The sequence below is a fragment of the Crocuta crocuta genome, unplaced genomic scaffold (genome assembly GCF_008692635.1).
Source record: "Crocuta crocuta isolate KB4526 unplaced genomic scaffold, BGI_CrCroc_1.0 scaffold129, whole genome shotgun sequence".
NCBI lineage: Eukaryota > Metazoa > Chordata > Mammalia > Carnivora > Hyaenidae > Crocuta > Crocuta crocuta.
In genome coordinates, this window is record NW_027551571.1 from 6,267,938 (window position 1) to 6,279,842 (window position 11,905).

Here is an 11,905-nt window from a genome sequence, read left to right on the forward strand (position 1 = left end):
GCCCCAGCCAGCTTTCTCCCGTCACGCTGTGCTTTTTCATGCTCTCACTCACACCCCTTTGCACACTCTGGACTCCTCCTTGAAGGCCACTGTCAGCCCTTGCCCCCTGGGAGAATGGTTTCCCGGGCGGCGGCTCTGGAGGCCTGTCTGCTGCCCGTCCCGGCAGAGTGTGACTCCGGCGTGTTCTTCCTGAGAGGCTCACAGCGGCTCCCATTTTACATCCTCGGGCCCTGGTGTGCAGTGAATCTGTGCAAACTTGGTGAGCATCAAGACAGCCGTGGAGCGAATGAGTGAGTGAATGGGAAACACGGCTCATGCTGTTTTCTCTGAGAACGATCCCAGGAGGGAAAGCCTCGTGACCCCATCCACCGATGCGCCGGAAAGGCCTTCCTCCTAGCAGCCCCCGCCCACCCAGGCCTGTCTGGGTTCCCTTCCACTGGGGGCCGCCGAACAGAGAGGCTTTGGACAGTCAGTGGTGGGTGTCACACCAGTATGGAGGAGGGGGCGTGGTGCGTGTGTGTGTGTGTGCGCGCGCGCGCGTGCGTAGTGTATGTGCCGTGGGCGTGGGGTGTGCTGTGTGTGCACACCCTGTCCCACACAGATCTGAGCCACCCAGCCTCTTCGGGACTCGGCCTTGCTCTGGGCAAATTCCAGACCTCTCCTTCCGCACCCACCCCCCGTCTTTGACGGGTGCGACGTGCATAGTGAGCTTAGTTGCAGTACTGAACGGAACCAGGCTGGGGGCTGGAGGCTGAGGCTGAGGCCGGGGCTCGTGGGTCAGTGCGGGTCCAGCTCAGTGACATTCCAGCTCCTGTTCTTCAGAGAAAATGAGGAAAAAAAGGGCAGAAGAAAGGACGGTCTGGCAAAGCCACCTGCGGATCAGCGGGCGCTGCTCCTTCCCTGCCCAAATCTGCGCACATAACAAGCACGGCTGAGCCGAGTGGGGGCCCCTCCGCCAGCTCTGTTCCCCCAGGGCTGACTAAAGCGGGCTCAGATCTTTGGAGGAGCTGGCCAGGGGGCTTCTGAAATCCCAGACTGGCTCCTGCCTCTCGTCCCCAGGGACCAGTCTGGGGGGGCTCTTAGATTTCCACTGCGTGAGCGGTTAGCCCTGGCGGGTTCCAGCGCCCTGAGCGGGGGAGCGCGGGGGAGTCACACGTGTGGACGACCCAGCTGTGATAGAGACTCACTCCCCGGCTGGTTGTCTTGTTTTGGGTGCTTCGCGGGGCTTGGGGACGGGGGCGGGACATTGCAAGCCTCACCTTCCAGCCCCCTCCTGTTTATTTCCTGGCTCTCCTCGGTGTTGCGTTGTTTCACGGTCATGTTCACCGAGAACGTCCCAGCCTCTGTGGCCTTGGGTGGGTCCTCCCCCGGCTTCCCTCCCCTCCCCCATCCCTCTGTCCCCTTCATCCCCCACCTGGAGAACTTCCCGAGCCCTAAGCCTGGCTCGACCTCGCCTGTCTGCCCTCCCAGCCTGGGCCAGGCTAGCTCTGCTCCAGCACTCGCCATGCTGGGTCCCTCCTAAGTGAGCCTCTTCACGCACGTTACCCCCGTGTCTCGTGGATGTCCCTGGGGGAGGGGACTTCAGGCCCCTGGGAAGGGCCTCTGTTGTCTGTCCAGGTGTTTGGCACAGAGGGGGACATGGCAGTGTTTGCCGGCATACGGGAACCAGTCCAGAAATTTCTCTGCCCATCCGGCCTGGCAGTGGGGGTCTGCCACCGTGAGCCTCAGGCTCACACAGGGACGGTCATGCGTGGCAGTTTGGGCTTTAGGGAAAGTCACGTGGTCTTGTTTTGGATCCTAGCAGATTCTACAAGGCAGAGGATCGTTCCTTGGCCATTTCCTCTTCCTCTGCCCTCTTCCTTCCTTCCCCAGAGGCTCATTTATGTCTGTTCCACTAACCTGCCTTCTTACACTGGGCAAGCCAAGTTCAAAGAGCTCCTCCCCGGGAGACTCAAGTGGCAGCGATGTTGGCTCTGGGCTGGGGCCCTGCCGCTCGGGTGAACCATCCCAGCTGGAGGTGGCGGTAAGGCCCCTGGCCCGGGCCCACCTGCCTCGCCGGGGGCATGCTCCCGGGCGAGGGGAAAGATGGCACCGGGTTTGGTGAATGGACCCCCAGGTCTGACACACCCAAGGCGCGCCCTCCGCCGTGGCGGCTCCTATACCAGTAAATGGAACTTTCCAAAATACTGAGTCTGAATTAGGGAACGTCCCTTCTTGGAGCTTCAAGCCTGAGCAAGAGGGCGCTTTGCCAACCTGTTCTATGGTTCTATGGTTCCTTCCCGTATCCCTGATACTGGCAAAGTCACAAAATGTTAGAGCGAGAGGGTCCTCAAAGAAACCCGCTCACTTACTCATGTGCCCATTCGCTCAGGCGCCGGGCCAGGCCCTGGGAACACACAACCATTATTTCAGATCTGTTTGCTGGGCACTAGTTGGGTGCGGGGCCCGGTCCTGGGCAGTACGGGGCTACGGTGTGAACAAAAGGTGACAGAGTCAGTAAAGGTGTAAACATGATGCCAAGTGTCAGGGTGCGCCATGACAAGGGGGCGGGGTAAGGAACCAGGTGTGAGGGCCAGTGTATGTGAGAGGGGTTCCTCGGAGGAAGCACCCCCAGGGGGATGTGTGCAAAGACGTGGACGTTGAGGGAGTGCGCCTTCAGACCAGGCGAAGGTCCTGAGGCCAGAAGGTGCTTTGGCACAAACGAGGTATTTGTTTTCCTGTCTCATGAGGGAAACCCACAAGTAAACAGTGTTATACAAGAGAGCAATTGTAGGGGCCTGGGACACGCATCCCTGAATAGGGAACATCTTGAGTTGGGCTTTGCTGGTTGAGTAGAAGTTTGCCGGGCAGCTGAGGTCACGAACCCGTGTTTTCAGAGTCACCAGGGAGCGACACACCAGTTCCTCTTCCTGTTGCATTAGCAGCTTCTTCGAGGGAAAGAACGTTCTCTTGGGGATTTTTGTCTCCTTTTTCCATTTTTTTTCCTGTCTCTCGGGCTCTTTTAGGGCATTTCAACCTCAGCTAAGTGGAAAGGAAGGTTCAAGACAGGAAGGGGGGCTCCATGCCTTGGCCAGCTCCCTCCGTCTCTCCCTCCCTCCCTCCTCCTTTTATTTTTTAAAGCTTTAGGAAGGCATGGGGATTTAAGCTGCCGGGGATGGGTATGGAAAGGAGGAGGGTTTTTAGTTGAACTTCTCAACCAAGGTCACCGGCCTAGAGCCCATCCAGCTGGTAAAACTGGATGCAGCAAGTTTTCAGGAAGTCCTCTGAACATGAGCTCCTAGAAGTCAGTGGGCTGAATCTGGATCTGGGCACACACACCCTGTAACTGTCAGCTCCAGAGGGGTCTCACTGACCACCTCGTTCCCCAGATCTGGCCCAGGGGCTTCTGTTCTCCCTCAGAAGCGGAGAAGGAACACCCCCTTTCTGCCACTCCTTCACCTTAAGGACCCAGGCCATCGCTGCAGCTGGCCTCTAGGAAAGGTCTTGAAGCTGTTGAAAATAGACACTTGTGGGACGCCATGTCCTTGTGAATGAAACGTGAGTGCCGTGATCTTTCCTTTGGGGCACCTACGAGTGGAATAAACAGACCTCTCCCAGCTGGGTTGCAGTTAGCAATGGGCCTGTGCACAGGGTGCTAATGAGCTCTAAGGCTTCTTGTTTGGTGACCCCAGGTCTAGTGTCCCAAGGATCTACTCACTGCTAAGCAGCCACTAGAAATATAGAATCGGCCCCATTTATATGTAATTTTAACTTTCCTAGTAGCCACATTAAAAAGGTAAAAAGAGACGAGATTAATGTTACCGACATGATTCATTTAACTCACTGTATCTCAAAGGGTATCATTTATCCCTCCACATATAATCAGGATAGAAAAATTACTCTGAGATATTTTGCATTATTTTTATGTATTAAGTTGTCAAAACCCAGTATGTATTTTATACTCGTAGGGCCCATATACGAATTCAGACGGGCCACATCTTACGTGCTCAATAGGCACACGTGGCTGGTGGTCACTTTGTTGGACGTTTCTAGCTTACGGACAAAGAAACGGAGTCCCACTTCCCCGCACTGCGACGTGGAGGAGGCGGGGCGGGGGCGGAGTCGGGAAGGCGGGGCCTCATTTCGGTCCCAGGAGCCTGCCTGCCTGCGCCCTCTAGCGTCCGTTCCGCCGCGTTGCAGCCTGAGCCGCCCCAACGCGCGCTGTTCCCTTGCTTTGATTCTGGCCCCTGTCACAGACCCGTGGGGACAGGACTGGCCCCTCCTCCGAGCAGCTGCCCTAGAAGCCCAGGCTGCATGTGGCTTGCCCCTCACCCTCTTACTTGGAGACAAGAAGGACAGATTCTCAGCATTAGTCCGTTCGTTAATGGGTCGCCAGGTGAAAGACCCGGGTCTTACACGCCAGTCTCCTGCTCCTCCCTTCCACTCCCGCGTCCCTGCTCATCTCAAGTGGCCCTCTGGTCCCTTGGAGTTCAGATTTGCAGCACACACCCTTCCAGCCTCACCCTGAGCTTTGGTCTTTTATAAGGACTCAGTGCCTCCTGTCTTTACCCCTCTTTTCCCCTCCAAGTGTTTGTAAATGTGCGTGGCCCAGCAAGCTCTGGAGATCTAACTCGATGAAAGCATTTTAAAGCAATGGATGAAATGCGACCTGTGCCATCAGCCATCGTGGAGCTGTGATTAATGGCACATTCGAGCACTCGGTTCCCAGGAGCTTCCTGAGCCGTTGGTAGAACCACGCCATTAAAAAGGCTTTAATTTGCAGGCAGTACCCACTTTGGGTTAAAAATTTTTCATAGGGCTCCCCTGCTACATGTTTGCTTTTTTTTTCCCTTTTCTAATTTAGCACATTAAGAACAATAACAGAGTCACCGAGAGCCAGAGAGATGGTTGTCAGTGCTACATTAACTCCCTCCCCGTTCCTTCATTACTGTGAATTAAAATGTCATCTCTGACATCCTCTAAAGGCTGTTGCCTGTCTGATCCAAGCCCTGCTTGGTCGTGACGCTTTTCAAGCCACGTGAGAGGTGGCTCTGATCCCAAATTGATCACCCTTCCTGGCACGTCCGTTCTTCACCCCGTCCGTCAGTGGGGACGAGAGTAAGATTTTCTGGTCTACGGATGAAGCATGGGTGCTTGTTCGCCTGACCGCCGGGCCGGGGGAGGTCCGTTTCTGCTGGGAAATGGGGGCGATGGCTTTGTCTTTGCAGAAACGCTGGCTTTTGTTGTCTGTCTTTGCGGCCAGCCACTCATCATGAGGTTGGCTCCTTGGCTTAATTAGTAACAGAGAGGTCAGTGTGCACGCAGCGTTCCTCTGTCTCAGGTCCCTGCGAGGCCGCTAGCTTCGGGCCAAGAGCCTCCAGGAGAGATCTAAAATGAGGCTCTTTGTATTAACTGTTTCATCCGAGTCCTTGGTACGCACATGTGCGCCGGTCCAGTGAGGCACTGGCAGTGCACGGGGTGCTTAATTTCGACTTCATGGGCTCTGCTTCATGGAGAGCACCGTGGCGGCCTCCATCACCACCCATGGACCTGGGCGATGCAAGGGCCCGGGGAAGGTCACCGACAAGCACGTGCCCCGTGGAGCCTCACTTCTTTGTCTATGACGGAGCTGACGTTGCCTTCTCCCAGCCTGGCCACGCATGGCCCCCACCTTCCCAGGTCTCAGGGCCTCGTATGTGCCCTGTGCTCCCTAAAAGTGGCCCACGTTTGTTGGTTTGTTTGTGTTTTACATGTATTTATTTTTGAGAAGGGGGGGCAGAGAGAAGGAGACAGAGGTTCCAAGGCAGGGTCCTCACTGTGAGTGCAGAGCCCGATGCGGGGCTTGAACTCACCAACTGTGAGCTCATGACCGGAGCTGAAGTCAAGAGTCGGCTGCTTAACTGACTGAGCCCCCCAGGCGCCCCGAGGTGGCCTAAGTTTTGATTCCACGTGCTTCTTCCGAGGCAAACTGCCTGGTCCCCTCAACGGGAATGAGTGACTCCTCCCCGGAGCACCCCTCCCCCCACGTTAGTTCCATCTTGTGCCCCGTCCACAGGTACCAGTGCCGCACGCAGCCCAGAGCGCTGAGAGCCGGGACGCGCATTCAGAGGGCCCAACGGGCTGGAACAGACTGCGCGCACCCCCGCCACGCGCCCGCCTGTCGCCAGGCCCTGAGAACGTGCCGGGTCCAGTAGGGCCTGTGCTCCTGGGCTCGGCGTTCAGGGAGCAGAGCGCAGGACAGTGGACACGCGTTAGCGAGCACACCCACAGTTAAGTGGCTCAGTGTCGGGTGTGGTGTGCGTGCGGATCTGTAGACCACACGTTTCTGGATTCTTCCGGGGAATCCTCGTTTCTGGATTCTTCCGGGGAATCCTCTACCACCTTCCCGGATTCCTCTGCCTTTCCTCGGGGGGGGCGGGGGGGTCACCTCTTGGGAGGAGAGGCTTCCCTACCTCAGCTACAGACCCAGGAAACTCCGGCCTGGGACCTCGAGACCCAGGGGCCTTAGACCATCAGAGCAGGACCCCTGGTCCTGAAGGAGGTCCCCTGTCAGGAAAGCCCCTGGTGCTCGGGACGCACGTCGGGAAGGAGGGGCCGGGAGTCCAGATGCTCAGTCTTGCAGGTCACCTTCAGGGACACAATTGGGAAGGAGCTGGCAAAGCACAAGATTACTCCCCAGGCACGTCACCGTGCGCTCTGCCTGTTACCGTCTAGCTTGAGGTTGACTGGACTCGTCCCTCTCGCTAATCTGGTACCTTCCTTTCCACAAACGTCTGCTATCTTGGGCAGAGGAGGTATTCAGAGTTCTGCATTTCCGTGGGACCTGAATGTGCATAAATCACAGATACGTCCTGCGGAAAACTGATAGCATCGTTCTGAGTGGCGGTTTGGTGTTCGGGCAGGTGAGTCGATTCTCAAGTGACCGGGCCTGAGCCCTCAGAGCCTAGAACTTCACAGGAGCCCACTCGTTTCCAGGGTGAAAAGGGCAGGAAGGCTAATCAGGGCGAAGGACGGGCGTTAGCGACCCCAGGTGGCAGTCGGTGCCGGCGTTCCCCTCCCCTGGACCCGCCCTCCCCTGGCTGCAAAGGGACTGACAATGAGCAACTTGTCCCACAGTCCGTGGACCTTCCGGTTTCCCTGCTGCAGGCGGTCAGGACTCAGACTTCGGGAGCCACCCGGTGCCCGGCACGGGGTCCGCCCCGCTGTTGTCTCTCAGGTCAGTGCCCAGGGACAGCCCAGGGCTGTCGTAACAAAGTAACACAGACTGGCCAGCTTCAAGGGCAGGGATTTATTTTCTCACAGCCCCAGAGACCAGAAGTCCAAGATCAAGGTGTCGGCAGGTTCCGTCCCCTCTGAGGCCTCTCCTTGGCTTGCAGATGGCTGCCTGTCTGTGACCTCCCGTGGCCTCCCCTCTGTCTGTGTCCCACGCTCCTCTCGTAAGGACACCAGTCAGATTGGATTAGGATGCACCCCAGTGACCTTGTTTGACCTTAATTGTCTCTTAAAGGCCCAGTCTCCAAATACAGTCACCTTCCGAGGTGAATGTGGGTCGCACGGGTCACGGAGCAGCGGCTGTCGTGCTCTGCTCGCGCCCGTCCTCTCTGGCCGGCCACCGCGTGATGCCACCCCTGTGGGGACGTGGGGGCACACGCTGCCCGTGGGAACAGCGTCTGGCGCGGGGGAAGCAAGGGAAGAAGGAGGGTGAGCAGGTGCGGACGAAGCCATCCAAGGTGCGGGTGGGAGGCTGATTGGAAGCCGCCGCCGCCAGGCTGCCCTCCGGACGCCTGCTGGGAGACTCCCCAGTTGACCAGGAGCGTGGAAGAGATGAAGGTTTGACAGCGGCTGAAGCGCTGAGGGAACTAGAAAATGAGCCTTTTTCAAGCCCAGGTAACACTGGGCCGGAAGCGTGTGCAGTCTTCAGGGAGGGGTAGGTCACATCTGGGGTCCCGGGTGGGGTGCTGCTCCGTGCCCGAGCCTCCGGGGACCACCACCCACCTGCAGACACAGAGACGCAGGGCTGCCTTTGAGAAGCCACGCGGCGAGTCACCCCGCCCTGCGGTGACAGGAGGTGGGGGAGGCCGGGAGGCTGTTTAAACAGGACGGACAGAGGCAGGCGAGCGGTGAGCAGGTGACTAAGAGATCCTCGCGGGAACAGGGAGAGATCACTGGGAACAGAGAGCGCGGAGCGCATCCATGCCCGGTGCTCCCAGGGCTCCGCCTGCCGCCTGGCTGCCCGCTCGGTGGCTGGTGTGGCTTCATCACAGTCACCCTCGGGGGCCCCCACGCAGCACCGGGGCCTCCTGGACCCCGCCCCGTGTGTGCACCCAGGAGGCTGGCATGGGCCGGGGGCGCCTCCCTGAGGGACCAGCCTCGGGGCACGGGTCTTGGGGTCACGTCCGAGGCTGCCTGGATCTGGTCCCCGCCTTGGAGTGGGGGCAGGCGATGGACAGATAGACGGACAGAGAAGGACGGGCACCTGGCCTGAGACCCAGGCGGCTTCTCCCGCGCCCTCAGCCCCCACCCTCGGGTCTGGTGGGCAAGGCGCCTCGGCCGTGGGGCTGAGAGGCACCTGACCCGGCAGAGCCATGCACCCCCCGGTGTCTGCCAGCTCAGGCTGCCCTAACAAGGTCCCACAGCCCGGGCGGCGTAAACAGCAGGAACGGACTCCCTCGCAGCCCTGGAGGCCGCGACTCAGCAATGAAGGTGTGGGCGAGGGCCTCTGAAGGCCGTAGGGAAGCATGTGTTCTGGCTTCTGGAAATCTCTGGCGTTCCTTGGCTTGTGGATGGCTCCGTCTTCTCCGCTTGTCTCCCTTCTGTACTGTCTGTGTCCAAATGTCACCTTTATTCGAAGGACACCCCAATCAATAACCTCATCCTAACCTCGATCACCTACAAAGTCCCCATTTCCAAATAATATCATGTTCACAGGTGCTAGGGGTTAAAACCTCAACATCTTTTTTTTTTTCTTTGTTTGGTCGGGAGAGTCCTAGTGCACCGTACCCTGCGGGTGCCTGAGGAGACAGACCTGCCACACTGAGCCGTCCGGGCATCCTGTGCTGACCGTCCTGGGGCACACGGCCCTGCCCGCCCAGCAGGGCTCTCCGGGCACAGAGCCATCCTGGTGTGCCGTCGTCAGGTCCTCCATGGTGCCTCCCGGAAGGACCTGGGGGCTCATCTGGCTGGGGCCCCAAGAGCGATCACAAAAAATTCACAGTCAAGAGGGAGCCCACATCTCCAAACCTGGCTTAGATTTTTTTTTCCAGCAGGACAGAGGTGTTGATGGGGATCTTGGTTGTTTTTCCTCTTTCGTCACACATTTTAGGGTCTGTTGTTTTGATTTTCACTTTTTTTTTTTTTTTTACACGTAGAAAACACAGTGGTCAATGAAAAAATCTGAATTTCCCAAAGGACCAGAAGCTGCATCAGCTATATGTTAACTCCTGAACTTTCAGGGCGCCTCCCAGAGCATACTAGGAGACCCGTGCCATCCCAGTCCCCGGGGTGGGTCAGAGAGCTGGCCGGTGGAGGCGACGGGGGCTCCCCCATCTGGACGCTGTGGCCTCATTCTAGAACACACTGCAGTTGGCGAGGTGGCCTCACGGGTTGAGCGTGGACTCAGGTGGGGCAGGGGCAGATCCCCCAGCATCGCTCTGGCCTTTGACGTTGCCACTCCTCACCAGGAAACTGACAGCCAACTTACTTAGGTGCTTGCTGGTGTCCACTTTTTAGGGCCAACCTATACGTAAGAAGCAGAGAGAGATTGTAAACCCTGACACTATAATAATACCAGTTTCCACGACAGAAACAGATAAGGAAGGAAGAGGGGGCGGGACTGAGAGCTTGATCTTACAGAGAAAGAAGCAAGAGTCAAGTTGCTTCATCAGGAAATAAGAGGTTTGGTTATTTTTATTTTTATATATTTAGTTTTCTAATAGGAAATACCTACACAGAGTTTGACACTTTACAATTTTTGAAAAAGGTTTTGCAGTAAAAACTCTCCGTTCGACTCTGGCCTGTCAGACGCCTCTCTCTGGCCAGTGTTAGGTCCTAAATAGATCCTTCGAGACACAGCAACACGCATACATAGAGTGTTTTCTCTTTTTCACAAATTGTAGCAAACTCTGTGCTGCTCTCAACTTTCTCCTTTCACTTTAAAAATGCACCCTTGGGGCGCTGGGTGGATCAGTCAGTTAAGCGTCTAACTTCGGCTCAGGTCATGATCTCAAGGTTTGTGAGTTCGAGCCCCGCGTTGGACTCTGTGCTGACAGCTCAGAGCCTGGAGCCTGCTTCAGATTCTGTGTCTCCCTCTCTCTCTACCCCTTGCCCTGCTCACTCTCTGTCTCTCTGTGTCTCAAAAATAAACAAACATTCAAAAACATTTTTTTAATGCATCTCGACCGCTGTTTCTCCGTATGTAACGACGGACGCCTGGGTTATTATTACAGACAGCGGCGCAGGAGGCGGCAGCGTGCATGGGCTGTTCTCACCGGTCAAAGTATCTTTAGCAGCGTTCCTCGAAACGCACTTGCGATTTTGAAAGATAAGAGTATAAAGTTATAAAGATAACAAGTAACAACAGGGATATGTGTCATGAAACTAATAAAACCCGAGAGGGGGCAAAGGAGGAAATGCCAGGGAGACGAGCCGAACACGTCTGTTACCGTTCATGGTGGGGATTCAGTTCATACTGTGTAGAGCTTACAAATACAGCAGTTCAGAGTGGGCCCCTCTGGGGCTGGGGGGGGACACATCTTCCTCTTACTGTCTGCTTTTCTCCATGCTAGAAAAATGATTAAGCCAGGTTCGTGTGTTACTGCCAGAGGCAGCAAATAAAATGAGGCCGCGAGGTGACAGCCGTGTGAGTGTCTCAGAGTGACCCCGTCCCGGGACCAGTCTTCTGTCCGGGCTGGGCGGGAAACCGCTGTGGGGAGAGAAGGCTCTGTGCTCTCAACAGGTGCCTGATAGTTTACTGGTAACATTTGAGAGTCGAGGACTGTCCGGTGCTGATTCTAGATCCGCCCGCCCCCACCCCCCTGTCCCCAGGAGTTTCTGAGAGGCACAGTAGAGAGGGGACCCCTTAAAAGTTTTTGGACACCTGTTCTGAGGGGAAAGCCAGAATGTGGCGCCCGAGAGAGGAAAGCACTGTTCAGAACCCAAGGGCTGGGGGCGCCCTCCACAGGGCAGGACCTTTGCCTAGAGCTGGTGAGGGTCAGGAGGGTGAGGACTGAGTACAGACCCAGGGGGCACTGGGGGAGCTTCTCATTCCGCTGATTTTAAATGGTACCCCACACACACACACACATACTCGTTTCCACATTCTCGAAGTCGGAATGGGTCTTGCGGTGAAGCGGGGAGCAGTTCGGTTTTCCCAGGGGTGCCAGACCAATGGCCTACCTTCCTTCAGGGCGTCCTAGACAGGGCGAGACATGCCACCCACAGTGGTGGCCTCTGCAGCCCCTGGTGCAGGACATGCCCCNGCTCTCGCAGGTGTAGCCGCGGGCCGCCATGGGCAAGCAGAACAGCAAGCTGCGGCCCGAGGTGCTCCAGGACCTGCGGGAGAACACGGAGTTCACCGACCACGAGCTGCAGGAGTGGTACAAGGGCTTCCTCAAGGACTGCCCCACCGGCCACCTGACCGTGGACGAGTTCAAGAAGATCTACGCCAACTTCTTCCCCTACGGCGACGCCTCCAAGTTCGCCGAGCACGTCTTCCGCACCTTCGACACCAACGGGGACGGCACCATCGACTTCCGGGAGTTCATCATCGCGCTGAGCGTCACGTCGCGGGGCAAGCTGGAGCAGAAGCTCAAGTGGGCCTTCAGCATGTACGACCTGGACGGCAACGGCTACATCAGCCGCAGCGAGATGCTGGAGATCGTGCAGGTGCGCCCCCGCGGCCGCCGTCGGGGTGGGGGTGGGGGTCGCT

At 57.3% G+C, this 11,905-nt stretch overlaps 1 protein-coding gene across 2 annotated transcripts in view; it reads left to right on the top strand.

Annotated features, from left to right (window-relative positions):
- HPCAL1 (hippocalcin like 1) overlaps positions 1–11,905 on the top strand; it is a 113,995-nt gene that overhangs the window by 97,203 nt on the left and 4,887 nt on the right. For both annotated transcript variants that reach the window (XM_077750960.1, XM_077750961.1), the window contains exon 3: positions 11,467–11,862. In XM_077750960.1, coding sequence (XP_077607086.1) covers positions 11,485–11,862 — 378 coding nt within the window. In that variant the 5' untranslated portion in view covers positions 11,467–11,484. The remainder of the gene's footprint in view (positions 1–11,466; positions 11,863–11,905) is intronic.